The sequence below is a fragment of the Anoplopoma fimbria genome, chromosome 23 (genome assembly GCF_027596085.1).
Source record: "Anoplopoma fimbria isolate UVic2021 breed Golden Eagle Sablefish chromosome 23, Afim_UVic_2022, whole genome shotgun sequence".
NCBI classification, from domain to species: Eukaryota; Metazoa; Chordata; class Actinopteri; order Perciformes; family Anoplopomatidae; genus Anoplopoma; species Anoplopoma fimbria.
The window spans coordinates 1,511,351-1,532,267 of record NC_072471.1 but is presented as its reverse complement, the minus strand read 5'-3'; the positions used below and the strand labels follow the sequence as shown (position 1 = coordinate 1,532,267).

The 20,917-nt window shown below is 39.1% G+C and overlaps 2 protein-coding genes across 2 annotated transcripts in view; both read right to left on the bottom strand.

Annotated features, from left to right (window-relative positions):
• shank3b (SH3 and multiple ankyrin repeat domains 3b) overlaps positions 1-4,408 on the bottom strand; it is a 29,449-nt gene extending 25,041 nt beyond the window's left edge. The window contains 1 exon segment of the mRNA XM_054624424.1: positions 4,042-4,408. The gene's annotated coding sequence lies outside the window, so the exon portion shown is untranslated.
• An 11,871-nt stretch (positions 4,409-16,279) lies between these two features.
• LOC129112726 (uncharacterized) lies at positions 16,280-19,354 on the bottom strand. Its single transcript, XM_054624940.1, has 6 exons — positions 19,160-19,354; positions 18,456-18,618; positions 17,852-17,953; positions 17,588-17,713; positions 16,747-16,788; positions 16,280-16,575 (listed from the first exon to the last, which is right to left on the bottom strand). The coding sequence occupies exons 1-6, from the start codon at positions 19,315-19,317 to the stop codon at positions 16,477-16,479; spliced, it is 690 nt and encodes a 229-aa protein (XP_054480915.1). The 5' UTR covers positions 19,318-19,354; the 3' UTR covers positions 16,280-16,476.
• Between the last annotated feature and the right edge of the window lie 1,563 nt (positions 19,355-20,917).

Below are 20,917 nucleotides of genomic sequence, written 5' to 3'. Positions count from 1 at the left end.
TTTCATGCATCAGTTCCCGGAATAAAAGCTCATTAAACGCTTTTGATGGATTAACCTTCAAAGTGGAGCTAAAGACGAGATGAAAGCCAGCTCTCTGACAGCTGTTCAAATATAAATCTGTAACACACAAACACTGTGGTGAAAGAGCTCGATGACACAGCTTCTACATGATGATTCCCACCGTTAACGGGCGTCTGCAGAGCAAAAACCAATCAAGAAGCAGACCTCCCATCATAAGACGTGGACGTGGTCACTGTAGTTTTGAATCCTCGAGTTCGCGACTTCCACGTCGCCATGAAAATGACTCTACTTCTCTCTTGATTTATTCCCTCAGTAAACATTGTAAATAGATTATTCAAGGTTTTGTTTCATACATTCCCCCAGCTCTGCTACTTATTTCTCTTTTAGTTACACAAGCCTGAATATACTGCTGCAAAAAACAATAATTGTACCCGTGTGGAGGCAACGAGAACAAGCTGGGAACCAAAACATATCATATCGCTAAACTGCTAAATAAATCATCATCATCCAACATCCAGATTGTTCACAATTAATCAACCTCCCTTCTACTACAAAACGTCAAAAAAGTGAAGAAATCTGTCCCAATATGAAAATTGGGATGTAAAAAACAGAACATCTTTCCTTCTTCTATTCTTTTCCCCCTTTAAATGATTGGTCCTTTCCATTTATTGATCTTCCTCCTTCCTTCCTTCCTTCCTTCCTTACTTGCAGCCTCTCTCTGGTTTTCCCACTTTCACGCCTCAGTAATCAGAGCACTTCTGCTCTGTGCTATCACACCATATGTGTGTTCAGCGTCTTCAGAATCCTCTGCTGTAGAATGTGAATGGCTCCTTCAGGTAAAACTCAGTTGGAGCAGCTTTTTCTGTTGAGCGGGTTGTTTTTTTTCTCCATTGTTCTCTGCAGAGGGATCCGTTATGTAACGTCGCCTCAGGTCCGTCCTCCCAGTTTCCTCATGGTTTCCTCCCAGTTTCCTCCCAGTCCAGGATGTTCAGGTCCGCTTCATTGTCGAGCTCAGAGGTGAGATTCTTGTTTGGACTCGAGCAGCATGAGGCTCTGTCCTGAAATAACTTCGGGGTCACCATTTCGATCATTTTCCGTTTTTCTTGAGCCGCTGTCCTCCCACACAGCCTGAACAATAAGATCTCCATCTGGAAATCAGACTCACATTCAAAGTGCTTCGGTGTGTTTGCCCACACGGCTCTGAGAAACCTAATGGGAAGTCATTCTTTCATTCTTTCATATCAATGATTCAAGTTTATCTGGTGAAAAGACCAAAATATCTGATCAGATATCAAGAATTTACTCAATTTAATTTAATTTGAGTTCTTGATATCATGAAGGGCAGTTTAAATGTTGAGTTTTTTTACTTTGGTATATTTGAACACCCAGATAAAATGGTGCACAGTAAATATTGAAAATTGTATTTAAAGCAAGTGAATAAAACGTTCTGCCTCCATTGGAATGTGATTAAATATCTCTTATATTGAAGTTCTTCGTCTACACAAAAGAAAAATCAAATATCACTATATATTTTACCAAATAAATCATTATTGTTATTGTAGTGTTGACTTTTGGTCTTTTCACAAAATATATACACAATACTTTTGATAAGTAATCATCAGTAATATGAACATAATAAGTGTAAAATCTGGTTATTTCAGAAAATAACATCACGTTACTGTAATGACCTTAGAACCATGAGAATATTACGATATCCAAAATCTAAGATGAGATCTAGTCTCATGTCACGATTAACAAGTTTAATATCTTTAATCCATAATCGTTGGTGTAACTTTGGTACAAACAGAAGATGTCACCACCACTCGTTGCATAATACAGAAACTGAAAATCAGCTTTCACAAAAACAAAGTGAGACAAACGTCCTCGCTGAGTTTGATGTTGGAACGTAAAAGTGTTTTTAACATTTTTGGGGTGTTTTGACATGAAAATAAAACTGATATTTTGCCCAAGAGGTCCTTGCATGACTGAGAAATATATATATTATATTTTAAATGAGACTAGATATATTAGATTTCTCATGGTTTTAAGGTCATTGCAGTAACGTGATCTAATTTCTGAACTCACAAGATTGTGCCATCAGTTGCCTTTTACACTTATTATGTTCATATTGATAAAGATTATTTATAAAAATATTGTGTATATATTTTGTGAAAAGACCAATATTTAACTCTACAATATCGATAATGATTAATTTGGTGAAATGTATGGTAATATTTGATTTTTTTTGTAGATGGTGAACTTTCAATATAAGAGATATTTAATCAGGTTGGTATGGAGGCAGAACGTTTTGTTCACTTCTTCTTCACACCAGATAAAACGCTTCAAGGTTCATGTGTTGAAGTTCATTTGCTCTCTTTAACGACTGAGATATAAAAACACTTATTAAATATAAGATATTAAATATCTCTGGAAGATGAAGGAACCAGCAGAACCTCGTCTTTAATCAGGCCGTGGAACGTCTGCGAGCTAAAAGAACCAAAATCTGCTGACTTTCTCTTCCTGTTTCAGTCTTTGAACTACAAACCTGCAGATCAGATCTCTTACTGCAGTAGAAGTACAACAGTGTAGAAGTACTCTGTTACAGGTTAAAGTCCTGCTATAAAATGTGTAAAAGTACAAACGAATCGGCATCAAAATACTCATAATGCAGATTCACATTTAATATATATTATTGATGCATCGTGTTCATGTTGCAGCGGGTGAATGCGGAGTTCATCATTTTGAATACTTTATATTTCTATTTTATGAATATATTGCTTTTTTTACTGCTGCAATTTACTATATTTATTGGCGCCATTTTGAATATGTTGCGTTGTGTAGTTTTGCATCTGCGTAAAGGGCTGACAATCTATAGACAACGAGTTAACATCCATAAACATTGTCTGGTATTAGATCTGTTATTTTCATTATAGTCATGGTGACTTTTCAGGATGTGTTTGTGTTTTATAAAAATGTGATATTATAACAGAAGTTGGATGAGTAAACGTTGAAAAATATATTTAAATATATTATCATCCTATTTGGTGACTTTGCTAAATCATATTCAAGACAAATAAAGTAAAACCTCTATTGGTTTATTGATCGTTTCAACACCTTTTAACTTGCAAATGATCAAAACCAGACAGTGGTGCAGGAAGTATTCAGATACCTCACAGTAATAATACTCTGTTACAAGGCAGAGTCTTGCACTGAAAACTGTGTTTAATGTATTATTATAAGGTTTTAGAGGCACTTAAACATCTCACATACTGTTATGGAGTAATAAATAGCATGTTTGTGTTTTGGGGTTTTGGAACTGACTAATGTTGCATCCTTTTTAAATCAACAGCACTTCCAGGAATCAGAGGTGGGACCATGGTATTGTGTTGGAAGTCACAAGTGAGTCCTCACCAAAATAAATACATTTTGCAAGTTTAGAAATTTACAATTAATTTTCTTTTTGACGACTGCGTAGTTTTTGCACAACGACGAATTCATCTTTGGTTTCATTTTTTTGTCGAGCTGTAACGTTACTTTAGTGAATCTCAAATCTTTGCACCAAACATCAAGTTTGGAGTCCTTAACAAGTCGTAATGTGTTCTTCAACAACTGTAACATAATTTGCATATCAGTCTGTAATTTTCTCATCTTTGGTTTTTATCTTTTCCAACTGTTTTTCTGTAACTTTAGTTCTTTATGGAGGCTGTTGAATTGGCTCAAAGTAATTGGTTTTGGGAATTAAGTGTCTATTTGCTGGGAATTAACAACGTTATTTTAATTAGGAAATAAAGAGAAATGAATTGATTGGTGGCACTTTTTCAAAATAAAACACACTTTTTAAATCTTTGGGTTTTGAGGGAAGGTATCAAGAACTTTCAACGGAAGTCACGATTCATTGGAGTTAAAGTCTTTTTTGGTTCAGTAAAGTGGAGTCTAAATCATTAAATCTGTGACTCTAGTTTAAGTCATGTGACTCGAGTCCAAACCTCTGCCAGTAAAAATCAGACCCACTCAACTCACCTATCGTCAGCAGTCCCATCAAACTTTTCCGATGGCCTTTACTGAGTTCTACTGGTCTCTTCTGGTCCGTCCTGGGCCTGGTTCGATCCGCTCCACAGAGTCCGACTGGCTTACTGGTTCTGTACTGGTCTGGCCTGGTTCTCCTGGTTCTGGTCCAGCCTGAGGTGCCAGGTTCTGTCTCTGGTTGGGTTCTGATTGGATCGTTGTAATCCAGTAGGAGTGACGTAGTTTTCCGTAGTTCCTCTTGTAGGATGAGCAGAATACACAGTATATGAAGTACTTTTTACAGCAATGGGTTAGGTAGTTTTCTGGAGTATAACTGTGGTATTCGTGTAGTAATCCTGCAGCAGAATGAGAGGTCTCAGAGTTTCAGATTGTATTCTGGGATCTGCCCTGCCCATCCTGTAGAAAGGGAGGAAAAGAGGGAGGAAGATAGGGAGGAGGTGGGAGGGAGGTAAAGGAGAAGGGGGAGGCCAGGATGTGGGAGGAAAAGGGAGGAGGGGGGAAGGGGAAAAATAAAACATGTCAGAAGACGGGTGGAGGCAGCGAGCTGTTAAAACCAGAACTGGGTCAGACACTGATGCGTTTCAGCGGAGGCCATTTCAGGTTCAGTCAGTTACACAATGTGAAGCCGTGGTTTCCGTTAGCAACAAGAGACAGACAGCCTCCTTTATAAACCATAGTATTATGTAAAGTTTTAAATATTGATCCATCTTTCTGTTTTTTTATTCTCAGGAATGTACTGTTAGCTCCTGTTAGCGGTTAGCATTTCACATTCACACAGACTGGAGGACAACAATGTGTTTGGTTTAATTAAAAGTAGAGAACAGACCACAGAGGGAGTCTGAGGGAACATAACAGAGACATTTATCTAATGCCAGAAATCCTCTTGGTGTCTCAGATTTTCTGCTTCTCTCTGTTTTGTTTGTACCAACAACTCCACCATGGCAACGGAGGCCCGTCAACATGCTAGCCAATGAATTTCACTTAATTTTTGCTAATAGGATATATTTTGCGATGGTGTCAGTATCATTTCTTAACACTTAATTGTTGTCATATTGTTCATATATGTTTATTTTTTTATTCTATAGTTTTTTGGTCATTCTTCTGTTTCTTACTTACAGCTAACATAACGCTAGCTAACTCTCTTTGTTGACCTACTGTCGTGATGGCGCTGTTAGCTACAAACAGCCTGTTAGCGGACTAACGACTAATTGTCAGTTAGCTGCACATTAGCCACTTAGTAACCAGCTGTTAGCCTCTGTTAGCCCATTATCAGACTGCTAACAGCTAACATAAATGTAGCTGGCCGTCTTTGTTGAACTACTGTCGTGATGGCGCTGTTAGCTACAAGCAGCCTGTTAGCGGACTAACGACTAATTGTCAGTTAGCTGCACATTAGACACTTAGTAACCAGCTGTTAACCTCTGTTAGCCCATTATCAGACTGCTAACAGCTAACATAAATGTAGCTGGCCGTCTTTGTTGAACTACTGTCGTGATGGCGCTGTTAGCTACAAGCAGCCTGTTAGCGGACTAACGACTAATTGTCAGTTAGCTGCACATTAGACACTTAGTAACCAGCTGTTAACCTCTGCTAGCCCAGTATCAGACTGCTAACAGCTAACATAAATGTAGCTGGCCGTCTTTGTTGAACTACTGTCGTGATGGCGCTGTTAGCTACAAACAGCCTGTTAGCGGACTAACGACTAATTGTCAGTTAGCTGCACATTAGACACTTAGTAACCAGCTGTTAACCTCTGTTAGCCCATTATCAGACTGCTAACAGCTAACATAAATGTAGCTGGCCGTCTTTGTTGAACTACTGTCGTGATGGCGCTGTTAGCTACAAGCAGCCTGTTAGCGGACTAACGACTAATTGTCAGTTAGATGCCCATTAGACACTTAGTAACCAGCTGTTAGCCTCTGTTAGCCCATTATCACACTACTAACAGCTAACATAAATGTAGCTAAATGTAGCTGGCCGTCTTTGTTGAACTACTGTCGTGTTAGCGCTGTTAGCATCCTGTTAACAGACTGCTGTTAGCGTGCTGGCCGTCTGCTAGGAACCAGCTGTTGACCTTTGGTTGCATATTATCAGAGGGCTGTTAGCTTCCTGTTTAGTCAGTCAGTAGCATGCTGGTAGCTTGCTAATAGCTAACAGCATGCTAGCCAGCTGGTGCATGTGTGTGTGGGTTTGTGGAAATTAGGACGTTTCCATGACGATGCGGACAACAGGAGGACATGCTGGACACAAGAAAACAATAAAAAAAAACTAAAAAAAACTTGACAAAAGATTAGAAGTATTTCCTGTGACTCACACTTCCTGTTTCCCTGTCTGGGTTGCCAAGGAAACGGATGTTTGGCAGGAAAAAGCCGAGAAGCTGGACAACACTGATAAAACACACACACACACACACACACACACACACACACACACACACACACACACACACACACACACACACACACACACACACTGTCATACTTCTACTCCGTTACATCTTGGAGAGAAATATCACATTTTTTACTCCAGTACATCAATCTGACAGCTTTAGTTTTCAGATAAAGATTGTATTCAAATTCCTTCAATATGTTCACATACTTGGACTGATTCTCATTCTGAAATAGGGTTTAACTTTGCTGCTAAAATGACCATTTAACTGATAATAATGACATTTATTTTACACTTGCACGGCCCTTCTTTATTCTTTTTCTATGTATATTTAATATCATTGTCAGCGGGGACTTAAGATTGATCGACTGCTTCGGTTTAACTGTTGTGCACATGATAAATGAAGAACTTGAACTTGAGTGGTGATTATATCTTCTACGAGGCCGCGTTTTGACTTCATTATCATCCGTCATGTGTTCACACCGCTCTCGTTCTCGCATGTCGGTCTGAATCTGATGGAAACACTTCAGGTGTGAAAACAGTCGAGGATCTGGAGCTCCAGTTGTGGTCAGATCGCCGACAAGCATTTCATTGTTAGGTGTTAGCGGAATGTGTGTGTGTGTGTCCTGAAAATGGAGCTCCCTTGGCCATTACCATGGTAACCAATGGCAGGAGCTGATAAAACACACTGTATTTTCATCTCACACACACACACAGGCTTCATCTTGTCAAGTTTCTCACATCCCTTGGAACCTAAAATCTTAAATCTGAAGCGGATCGGTTCTGTTTCCTTCTCTTAGCATTAGAACCAGAACTGAAGCCCTGTGAGCGCCACCTACAGGTTGAAACATTCATTATAGACGACATTTAAAGGCCTTGTTCATGCATACAGACATTTTTGAAAAACTTATATTTTACTCTAGGTTTTGACGTCCAATCACAAAAACTGAGATTTTGCTGATTGTTGTTTTACGTTATGAGAATGCAACAAAAACAACTACAACAATGGCGGACTTTCTGTACTGAAATTACGCTAAGCAGCAACTACATATCACACTCCGTCCACACATTACGGATTTTACTTACGACTAAATTTGCCGACGTTTAAACAGAAGTTTAAACTTCCGACTTAAGTCTAAAAGTCAGAAAATACTCAGAAAACAGTCAAAATTAGGCTAAAAATGATCAGGAAAATATTGTGTATCTTATAAGGTCCATATGAAACCTTCGATCCCATTTTTTTAATAACCAAATCGTATTTTTAATTCCGTTGAAATCATAATGAATAAGGATTTCTTGTCATTTTGCTCTGTTTTTGGTCTCCTCCACCTCCTGAGACGAATATCTGTCTTTTTAGCTGCTAAATGCTTCACTTTGTTCACAAGCTAGTTAATAACTGAGTCTGTCTGCTGAACAGGAAGTGAACAATGTTTATTTTACAGCTTTGACAGGATATTTTTTAAGTTTAGAAAAAAACTGAAAGACCTCCAAACTAAGTAACAAAATATGTTGTTGGTCATTGATTAAGATTTGGTCAGATTCAGGGACAAAATCCACAGAATCAAGCTGTGATTATTTCCACATTCATAAGTTTACATAATAAAATGATGATTCATTAAAAGTCTTTCTTTTTCTGTCACCTGATGAATGTAATTCTTTCTCTTTTAGCTCCATTTTTGGTCTCAACCACCTCCTGAGGGAAATATCTGTGTCTTTAGCTGCTAACTACTCCACTTTGTTCACCAGCTAGTTTAGAATGGATCCTTCTGCTGTTTGATGCTGAACAGGTCGTGTTTGGTGTTTTTATTAACAGCTTCTTCTTCATCTGAACCAGAACATTAAAGTTAATAAACATTAAAGTTAATAAACATTAAAGTTAAAGTCTGAAACTCACTTTAAAGCTCCGTAAAGACGAGAGCCGCTTCAGATTCAGGTGATTATTCGTCTGTCGATTCAGCCGGCGATGCAGTTTAACCTTTGACCACCAATGCATGCGGCATGAAGCCACAGCGATGGCCTTAACACGTTGCCATGACAACCACGTGTTTTAAAAAAAGGTGTCAGGGCTGCAGAAGAAGAAGAAGAAGAAGAAGAAGAAGATCCACTTCCTGTTTGAAGTGTTCGAGGCAGATCATCTCCTCAGATAGACGGTCTGAGACTACGGCCTACACACTCTCTGCTGAGCTTACATAACACACACACACACACACACACACACACACACACACACACACACACACACACACACACACACACACACACACACACACACACACACACACACACACACACACACACACACAGGATTGAAATTGATGCTGGGGGAAACAGGAAATAAAAAGACAACCCTCAGAGAGACAGAGGGAGGGAAGGAGAGATGGAAAAGGAATGATGGAAAAAGACAGACATTTAAAGGGAAAAGCAGGAAAGGGAAAGGAAAGGAGTGAAGGAAGGTGAAAGGAGATGAAGGAGAATATAAAAGAAAGATGGGAGGAAAAGGAAAGAGGGATAAGAGAAAGGAAAGGAGCAGATAAAAGGAAAGGAAGGAAAGGAGGCATGGGAATCCGTAAAGAAGAGGGAGGAACAGGAAGAGAGGAAGTGGATGAGGAGAAATAAAACAAGGTGAAATGAGGAGAGAAGGAAAGGACTAAAGGGTGTAGCAACAAGGACAGAAGAGAAAGGAAAGAAAGCAACTCAGGTGAGGAGGAATGAGAAAAGGATGGAGGAATTAAGGAAAGGAGGCAGATGACAGGTGAAGAAGAAGGAAATAAGGAAAGAAGAGGAGAGAGGATGGAAGAGGCCAGGAAAGGACAGCAGGAAAACAAGGGGATGAGGGAAGGAGATGATGGGAAGAGAGAGGGAAAGGAAAGGACGAAAGGAGCCAAGGAAGCAAATAAGTGAAGAGGGAAGGAAATGAAGAGACGAGGGAGAAGACGAGAAAGATGAGATGAAGGAAAGGATGAAAGTATGAATGAGGAACGAAGGAGGGTAGGCAAGGAAAGAGGATGAAATGAAGAAATGACAGAAGGAGATGAATGGGACAGAAAAGGAAAGGAAAGAATGAAAGGAGGCAAGGAAGCAAATGAGGGAAGAGGGAAGGAGATGACGGGACAGAGGAAAAGGTAAGAAGAAATGAACGAGGAAGAACGAGGAGAGTAGTGAAGGAAAAGAGGGAAGGAATGCAGAGAAGGTAAGGAAAGGAAGGGAGGAGGCAAGGTGATGAGGAAACGAAAGGATGAGATGAAAGGACGACGAGAGTTAAAAAAAAAGGTTAACTTTAAAGAGAAATTAGTCACGACTTCTAAAGTTACAGACCGGCAGCAAGTAACCGAGACACACACACACACACACACACACACACACACACACACACACACACACACACACACACACACACACACACACACACACACACACACACACACACACACACACACACACACACACACACACACACACACACACACAGGGCTGCAGAGAGAGAGAGACTCACCCAGAAGATCACCGACTCGTTCTCCATGATGATAAACTGAAAAGAAAAGGAAGGACTGATGGAGAGAGAGGATGGAGGAGAGAGAGAGGGAAGGATGGAGGAGAGAGAGAGGAAGGATGGAGGATGGAAAAAAGAAGAAGAGGAGGAAGAGGAGGAAGAGGAGGTGTATCTGGAGACGTAAAGAGAGAGGAGAAGAAGAGGAGGGAGAGAGGGAGAGGCAGGATGAGTGGAAGGCTGGTCGGTTCAGCCCACACACTGCCAGCATGACACACACACTCCGAGCATACCAGCTCCTGTGTGTGTGTGTGTGTGTGAGGGCGTGCACGTGTGAGTGTGCACGTTGTCTCCCACTCTATTGCGTGGGTTAGAAAACACACCTCTCTCTCTCTCACTCTCTCTCTTTCTCGAGAGAGAGTGAGAGAGAGAGAGAGTGAGAGAGAGAGAGAGAGAGAGAGAGGGTGAGCGGCGTGGGTGTGGAGGAGCGGCCCCGTCGCCATGGCAACCGTGCAATAGCTAAAGAAATAAAAATCATCATCATCATCATCACTGGCCGATGATGACGAGCCGTGGCTGGATAGGGCATCCGCGGACCTGTGAACAAGTCATGATGATAGGCAAAAGGTTGTAAATGATAGGAACCAGCGGGTGACCCTGGCGTTACTGTCCTTATTCCTCGGGCCAGGGTGTGGCGCCCAACAGGTAGTACTTCAGGGTTTCCAGGGCCCACTTGATGGCAAGTCATTACTTCTCCACCGAGAGTATTTTTGTTCCCTCGCATGATGATAGGGAGTAAAAATATATAAATATATGTATGTTATTATAAATGTTTTCAGTTTAATTAGATTTTGTGTTTTCCATGAGAGCGGGGATCGACCAATCAGAGCGCCTCGTTGGCAGCCGGAGTCACATGACCCCCAAAGGAGATGAAGAGGGTGTTTTCCACATGTGAACCTCAGTCAGAGGATGAGAATCACTGAGAGCTCTGAACAACTGCTGCTGTGTTACACAACAGCATACACCAGTATACACCAGCATACACCAGCATACACCAGTATACACCAGCATACACCAGTATACACCAGCATACACCAGTATACCAGCATACACCAGCATACACCAGCATACACCAGCATACACCAGCATACACCAGTATACCAGCATACACCAGCATACACCAGTATACCAGCATACACCAGCATATACCAGCATACACCAGTATACCAGCATACACCAGCATACACCAGTATACCAGCATACACCAGTATACACCAGCATACAGCATTGGGGCACTTCTCTGATCGAGAACATGAGATAGGGAAGCAGCTGGTCCCAATTCCGTCTATCACCTTCTTCAGCATCTGCTTCAGGGTCCTCCTTTCCACTGTCCATCGGTCTGGGGTGATATACCAGTATACACCAGCATACACCAGCATACATCAGCATACACCAGTATACCAGTATACACCAGTATACACCAGCATACACCAGGATACACCAACATACACCAGCATACACCAGTATACCAGCATACACCAGTATACCAGTATACCAGCATACACCAGTATACACCAGCATACACCAGCATACACCAGCATACACCAGCATACACCAGCATACACCAGCATACACCAGCATACACCAGTATACCAGCATACACCAGTATACCAGCATACACCAGCATACACCAGCATACATCAGCACACACCAGCACACACCAGCATACACCAGTATACCAGCATACACCAGCATACACCAGCATACACCAGTATACCAGCATACACCAGCATACACCAGCATACACCAGCATACAGTATACACCAGTATACACCAGAATACAGCATACACCAGTATACACCAGCATACACCAGCATACAGCATACACCGGTATACACCAGTATAAACCAGCATACACCAGCATACACCAGTATACCAGCATACACCAGTATACACCAGCATACACCAGCATACACCAGTATACCAGCATACACCAGCATACACCAGCATACACCAACATACACCAGTATACACCAGCATACACAAGCATACAACAGCATACACCAGCATAGTATATCACCAGTATACACCTGTATACACCAGTATATCACCTGTATACAGGGTAGTATATCACCAGTATACACCCAGTATGCACCAGCTAGTATGCAAAGTGGTACACACACTAGTATACATGCAGGTAAATACTGCGCTATACGTGCCAGTCAGCCGGTATGCACATTGACATACACGCAGGTATACATGGTAGTGCACCAGTAGTATACACACAGGTGATATACACACTGGTAGTATACACACTGGTGGTATACACACTGGTAGTATACACACTGGTAGTATACACGCAGGTAGTATACACACTGGTAGTATACACGCAGGTAGTATACACACTGGTAGTATACACACTGGTAGTATACACGCAGGTAGTATACACACTGGTAGTATACACGCAGGTAGTATACACACTGGTGATATACACACTGGTAGTATACACACTGGTAGTATACACGCAGGTAGTATACACACTGGTAGTATACACACAGGTGATATACACACTGGTAGTATACACGCAGGTATACACAGTAGTGCACCAGTAGTATACACACAGGTGATATACACACTGGTAGTATACACACTGGTAGTATACACGCAGGTAGTATACACACTGGTAGTATACACACAGGTGATATACACACTGGTAGTATACACGCAGGTATACACAGTAGTGCACCAGTAGTATACACACAGGTGATATACACACTGGTAGTATACACACTGGTAGTATACACGCAGGTAGTATACACACTGGTAGTATACACACAGGTGATATACACACTGGTAGTATACACGCAGGTATACACAGTAGTGCACCAGTAGTATACACACAGGTGATGGGTAGTATATACACGCAGGTATACACAGTAGTGCACCAGTAGTATACACACAGGCAGATTCCTCCTCTAGGAGGATTCGCCCCTTCCTCACTGAGGAGACGGTACACACTGGTAGTATACACACTGGTGGTATACACACTGGTAGTATACACACTGGTAGTATACACACAGGTGATATACACACTGGTAGTATACACGCAGGTATACACAGTAGTGCATCAGTAGTATACACACAGGCGGTATACACACTGGTAGTATACACACTGGCAGTATACACGCAGGTAGTATACACACAGGTGGTATACACACTGGTAGTATACACAGTAGTGCACCAGTAGTATACACACAGGTGGTAGTATACACTGGTAGTATACACACAGGTGGTAGTATACACTGGTAGTATACACACAGGTGGTACACACACTGGTAGTATACACACAGGTGGTATACACGGTGGTAGTATACACACAGGTGGTACACACATTAGTATATAAGCAGGTGGTATAGACGCAGGTAGTATACTCTTGGTAGTATGCATGCCTGTAGAATACACTTCGGTAGAATACACGCAGGTGGTATACTATATGTAGTATACACATAGGTAGTATTCACGCCAGTACTATACACATCCGTAGTATACACGCCAGTATAAATGGCAGTATACATGTCGGTAGTATACACATCGTTTTATGTCAAACACTACATTACGAGAATAGAGCGATGAAAGTACATTTACAAGTACAGGTACAATCTCCACGTACTTTTCCTGCTACTTTCTATTTTATCTCATTTATTTTATTATTGACAAAAAAATAATAAAAGTAATATTTTCATCAACATTTAGAATCTGGAGCCAACGGGACGATGTTTTGGTATCAAAGGTGTTCTGGTTTCTGTTTGTAGTCGGAGAAGTATCGACCAATCACGATGGAGCTTTGGCTGAAGGCAGGTAAACAGTCCATGTGGAGAACTTTAGCTTCTTATTGGTTTAAAATGAGTTTGTACAAGTTAAACTAATCATAACAATTCTCACTATTTTTAGAAACCAAACAAACAATTAATGGAGAAAATAATCAGCAGATTTAATCCATAATTAAAATAATCATTAATTAATAGATGAAAATGAGTTCCAGCTCAACAAACTACAACAGTAAAATCCTGCTTTTCCATTAATACACCAGTATTAATAATGTAATTATAGAATACATGATATTAGTAATAGTAGGACACTCACAGTAGTAGTAATAGTATATGTAAAACTGACCTAACAAGCTTTAATCTGATGAAGGAGGAGAGTTTAAAGTGTCCTTTGACCGTTTTATGTTGAAACAAAACAACCTGTCATCAGATAATAACTTTATTCTGAAGTCTGGATCAAAACAGATATTTGTGTTTTTAGTTATTTTTGGGGTTTGAAAGGTTCAGCCGGATGTCAACACTGTTTGTCTAAACTGTCACTGCATGAAACAAAACAACAGCGATCACAGTTGATGGATGAATCATCGGCAGCAACATAAGATCTGCTGCTGACTGAAGGAAGGACTGACCTGGAGTCAGTTTATCTGTGAATGAACTGAGGCGACTGTGAGAACAGATGGAGCTCCAATAAAGCGACTGGTGGGAGGAACTGGCTTTTCTGCTCAAATTCAGGCACAATAATAAAAGAAAAACACATTTTAAAGGACTAAATACTGAATTAAATATAGTTTATAATGATTTTTCAAAAATGACCTCAACAACCTTAAAGAATCTGATTGATGATACATATTTGATCCACATAAGTAACTTTTCTTTATACTAGAGGTCTGTTAAATCTATACTTATACCATGACCCCCTCAAATACTTAAAAATATATAAAAGATTATTAAAATATATAATAATTTCATTAACTTTAAAGTTAACTTTTAACTGAACCAGTCTCAGTTTAGTCCTGATCCTCTATAGACCTCCATCAGCAAACGAGACCATCAGAGAGAAGATTGTGTTTCAATAAAGTTATTTTGAATGCCAACACCGACACCACGCTGCTGGAGACCCAGACTGTGTTACTGGACCCTCTGAAAGGAAGGGGGCACAGGAGAACCAGAACCAGGACTGAGCGGGTCAGACTGTCAGACCCTGCTGCAGTAAACGAGAGGTTTTCTAAAGGGACTCTGGTGCTCAGGTGCAGTACCACTGTTGTCCACAGGGGGCGCCAGAACCAACACTAAATGAAAGTTCTGTCAGGTGGCTTTAAGTTACTGGATAAACTGTGACGTAGGTGTTTTTGTTTTGTTTGGGTCAAATCCACCGCGAGCCCAAATCACAGGCGGTAAATGGGTGGGGGGGGGTCCCAAATGAGTCAGCACTTCCGGTTGTCTCGTCTAGAAGTCAAAATGTCTGAATTCAGGTCTGTGGGGAGATTTAAATGTTTTGTTCTATGATTTATATATAAAAAAACATCAGTAAAAACTCCTCTGGTGAATTTAGTATGAAGTGATGAGGTCAACATTTATCTATCAGATGCAACAATTTACTGACATTTAGATAAAATATTTCCCCATAGAAACATCACAATATTTCCTAATAATATTATAAATTAATATTTAAACACGACCTGCTTGCAGCAAATTAATAAATGTATTATTCAGTTTAAAGATAACTTTAATTTAACGTCCACAAATACATTTTACAAGAGGTCTGGAACAATAGTACTGTTTGATTTCCAGAGTTTTAGCACATTTACATTAAAAAAACGCACATTAATATAGTTTTACACATTTTAAACCTCTGAAGGCATTTTTTTCAGGAAGATATAATTAAATGTTTTATAGGTAAAGTCGCAGCTGAGAAAATTATGAATTGTGTTGGTTTGATAAAAAAAATACTTTTTACATATTTTGGGCATTTTAAAAATGTTTTTGCATTCTGAATATTTTGTATTTCTATTACTGTATATTTGCACTCTTTTCCTACATCACCTTCCCTCTGAGATAAATAAAGTTTTATGACATAAACAGCTGTTTTGTCTTTGCTGCAGAGTTACAGCGCCCTCTGCTGGACTGAAGGAGCCTGTACTCTGATTGGTTTCTGATCTAAAATCTGCTGAAAAATCCTTCATCATCTGATCTCTGACCAGAGAAAACAAACAGCAACAATAACAAACAATAACAGCTACACAGCAGAATGTATTTGTGTTGCTTTGTCGTGTAAAATAACTTCATTAGAGCAGAAAAACACCTGAAGGATCTAAAGAGAACCTGTGAGTGATTAGAACAAAGACGATTTACCTCACAGACTGTTGTGAGTTTTTCTGCCCCCTAGTGGACAAAACACCTTTAGAGCAAAAGTACTTGAAGTTGTTCAGGTAAACAAATATTGTCATTTTATTTTCTGCTTTTTTTAAACTAACTTCATTCTGCAAGAAGCAGTTTGAATCCATTCACACACACAAAGCTGATCTTTTTGAGTTCCTTTATTTAGAAAAAGTCTTTATTCATATTAATTAATCAGTCAAAGAACTAAAATACAACGTTTCTATTTTAAATCAGTATTCTGATCACAGTACTATTACTACAGAGTATTCTGATACCTCTACTTTCATTACTGTTTGACAGTACTGAGGAGTTCAGTTATGCAGGTTTTTCTCCAGGTGTGCGCTTGTTTTACGTCTCTTTGTGTCCCTTCAGTAACAGGTCCATGTACGCTCCCGTCACCAGACTCTCCTTTGAGACGCACAGCTTCTCCATCAGATCCTCGGCCACCTAAAACAAAACAAAACAAAACAAAACGGATCAAATCTAATCATTTAGAACATAAATGTTTATCTGTTGATCTTGAAACACACGAATATTTACCAATATTTATCTACTTTTAAATGCTAATGTAAAATTGATACAGGTAGAATTTTATGTTTACACAGAAATCAAACCGACCTTCTGTCCGTCCTCAACAGTCTGCTCCGGACGCATCACCACCTGAACAAACAAACAAACATGTTGTTCAGCTGATCAGCTGATTAAACCAGGAAGAGTCGAGGCGCCATCCAGTTTAAGATGCAACGTCATCCCTCTTCTTTTAAAACTCTCTAATAAACTTTATCTAATAAAAGGTTTAATATTTCCCAAGACTGGATGTTTATTTCTTTACAAACTAAATAAGACAACTATGAGATAATTTGCTGGTAATTATGGGATAATCAGAATCTTTTTCATTAATAGGAAATACTTTTTTAATCATAATTTTTTCATAATTGCAAGACTCAAATATTACGATTATGATACAAAACAGCATCATTAAAATTACTAAATTAATGTAATAGGCTTTTCCCAAAACAATATTTAAGCTTAATAGATAATAAAAGTTATTATATTCAACCTTCAAAAAACACTGTATCCATGAAGGCAGGTTATCATTTAATATCAATTTATCATTTTTTTTGATTCATCATTAAGTCTGTAAAATGTCAGAAAAAAAAGTTTTTCTTGTCAACCAAGTGTCTTAAAATAAAGATTATTGAATGTATAATAATTATAATAATAATAATAATAATAATAATAATAATAATAATAAAAAGAAAAGCAGAAATATCTTCACATTTTTGAGGCTAAAACCAAATTAAAAAACCTAATTTACGAAGGACCTAAACAATTATCATTTATCAATTCCTAATTTCAATACAAGTTACAATAAACCATGTGTCTGTGTGAGCGTCTCAGAGTGTGTAAGTTCAGGTGTGTGTGTGTGTGTGTGTGTGTGTGTGTGTGTGTGTGTGACCTCCAGCTCCATGAAGTTTCCCAGTCCCTCCACGTTGTCCAGGTGAACTCTGGTCTGACCAATCAGAAACAGCCGCCGCTCCTTCCTCACCTCACCTTTAACCCCGAGGGCGTCTGACAGCACGGCCTACGCACACGCACACACACACACACACACACACACACACACACACACACACACACACACACACACATATATATATAAAACATGGCATTGTAGAAGTTTGTGTCTGCAGAAACACTCTGGCTGTTCTGTGGTTTTTACCCGGAGGCTGGGCGGGTCGCTGGTCGGACTGATGGAGTAACGGGACAGTTTGGGTCCGTCGGTGTCGGGACGCTCGTAGAAGATCAGCTGACCCGACTTGTTCTGACAAACAAACAAACAAACAACCAATGAGTCAGTTCAATACCACTGTACAGGATGTGTGTATTCAGGCAATACTAATATAATTGTTTAATTAAAAATAATATTATAATTCTATTTTTTATACAAAAAAACAAGTTTTATTAATGGATTTATTTTAAATCTATTATAATTTGTGTTGGTATCTTATGTATTTTTTATTAAGTTTTATTTTATTCATTTATTGATTTGTTAATTTTATTTTTTAGCTACATTTTTTTATTGTCTTCTCATCTTTTTTTGTATGTCTGTATATTATTATTATTATTTTTATTTTTATTATATTAATATATTTATTTTAGTTTATTCGTCTTCTTTAAAAAAAATTATATAAAATTTTTTATTAAAAAAAATGTTAGAATAAATCAATAAAAATTTGATTTATTCTAACATTTTTTTTTTTTTTTTTTTTTTATATATTTTTTTAGTGACTAATAATAATTAACAGTGTATTAATCATGTGTACCATGAGGTCTCGGAGCTTCAGTCGTCCTGTGCTGCAGTTGAAGAACGTGTCATGCTGTCTGATGATGGAGCCCTCTGATTGGCTGAGCTCGGCGGCCATCTTGGCGAACAGCGTCGGGTCGCTCACTGTGGCTTTGATCTCCACGTTGGACGGCATGGCTCTACTGCGCATGCGCAGAACAGAGAGACGACCGGAAGTCAAGACAGGTGTTTGTTAAAATACACTGAAATCTGAATCAATCTATTAATCTATCTATTGATACATGTGATTAGGAAAAGTTATTATTATTATTAATTTATAAATTTAAACATCTAGTCCGTTGCCATGCGGTTGTCAGGGCGTCAACCACAGAAGACCCGCCCCTCAACGCATCCGATTGGACGATAAGGAAAAAGAGCGCCAACCACAAGACCCGCCCCCAACGCATCCGATTGGACGATGAGGAATACGGGGGCGTCAACCACAGAAGACCCGCCCCTCAACGCATCCGATTGGACGATGAGGGGAAAGGAGCGCCAATCACATTGGAGCATTCGAGGCGTCAGCTAGCTGGTTAGCAACTGAGCTAACTCCTTAATGGCGTATTAAACATGGCGGACGGTTACCTAGCAACACAAACTGTGGCTCACATTAATAAAAACCACCCATGTGAGGACTAAAGTGTATTGTTTCGTGTTGTTGTGTGTTGTTTTGTGTTGTTTTACCTGTTCTTAGTGCCGCTGCTGCTGCTGGCTCTTCGTGTGTCAACGCTTGATTTTGCCGCGAAATTCTCCCAAAGGGGCGGGGCTTCAGCGGCGCGGCTGAAGACCTGAAGAGAGAGGCGACGGGAGAACCACATCACAAACGATCTGTGTCTGCGCATGCGTATAACGGATACCAGTGAAGACGTCTCACTCCGTTCTGTTTATGCTGTACTAGAGTTACAGCATCCATCATGGCGGACTTTTAAAGGAATTCTTTACAAATTTAAAACGTATTATTATAAAGTAACAATCTTGGTCTTTACCAAATGTTAACACTGTGTTGTTATTATTTTAATCCTTATTAGTGCTAATCAATAAAATCCCCAAAACATGATGAAGACATCAGAACTGTTTCTCTTTCCGCCGCCATTTTGTCAGAGACGATCTACGTCTGTGTAAAGGACACAAAGGAAAGGGAAATGAAGACGTCTCACTCCGTTTCATTTATGCTTCACTGAAGTTTTAAAGGAGTACTTTCCAAATTCAAAACTTCACAACAAAGGAACCAAAGTCCTTATTACTATGATAATAATAATAATAATAATAATAATAATAATTTATTATTATTATTAATCATAATGATTAATAATAACTAATAATATATAATTCACAAAAATATGATGAAAACACATCAGATGATAAAACTTTTTCTCTATAATTATTTTATTTTTGTATTTTTTGCTAAAGTTTAAGGCACGGCGTAACTAATAAAGACTTACTTATTGTAAGTTGCTTTGGAGAAAAGCATCTGCTAAATGACTGTAATGTAATGTAAATTGGTTAAATATTATTATTATTGGTTGTTTTCATTTTTTATATTTTCGTTATTAAGCATAAAATGCTTAACATGGAAGACGATACAAATACGAATACGAATACGAAAAAACCTGTACTTTAACACAGACATTCTTTATGTGGATCCACATTAGCTTTCACAAAGTGGTCACTCTTCTTGTTCTCCACACAGAAAAACTACAAGAAAACTACAAGAATCATTCAAAATCACACAGTATCGAGACTGTCTATGTCTATCTTTATTTTGTTGTATAGTATGTGTATTTATTGTCTGTGTCTGTGTAGTTGAGCTGCTGCAACACTTGAATTTCCCCCATGGGGATCAATAAAGGAATATAATAGTATCAGTAAAACAAGAAAAGCAAAAAAATCCAAAAGTAAAGATCACACAGTATAATAAATGACTCTACGTACAAAACAAATGATAAATGATAATAAAGTGAATAAGATTATTCCACTATTCCTTTAAAGCCATTGCTCTGAGCTGCAGTTCCTCTAGTGGCCACTAGATGCTGCTCAACCAAACTTTAACTCTATTAAAGTAAACTGAAATACAAAGTCAACACTTTTCTACTTGATTCAGTAAACGGGAAAATATTCATACTTTAAATTTCTTTAAGTTCGTATTTCAGTTTCTGTGACTGGTCGTCTTACAGGATGGACATCACGTTGTTGCTGACTGCGTTTCTTTTTATAAATGTTTACCTTCACTGCTGTCTATTCCAACACACACACATGCACACACACACACACACACACACACACACACACACACACACACACACACACACACACACACACACAGCTGAAACATGACTACATTTAGCTTGCCGGCTCATCAATACCACTCTGGACCTGTAAGTATGTGTGTGTGTTTGTGTGTGTGTGTGTGTGTGTGTGATGCCTGGCATTACTGGGAAACTG

What these genes read in the sequence shown, in the direction of transcription:
- LOC129112726 (XM_054624940.1), bottom strand. Translation starts at nt 19,317, where the DNA reads ATGCGCAGACACAGATCGTTTGTGATGTGGTTCTCCCGTCGCCTCTCT. An exon ending in AGCAGCGGCACTAAGAACAG is followed by an intron (nt 18,619 to 19,159) that starts GTAAAACAACAC and finishes GCGCATGCGCAG; the next exon opens with TAGAGCCATGCCGTCCAACG. An exon ending in CTGTTGAGGACGGACAGAAG is followed by an intron (nt 16,576 to 16,746) that starts GTCGGTTTGATT and finishes GTTTTGTTTTAG; the next exon opens with GTGGCCGAGGATCTGATGGA.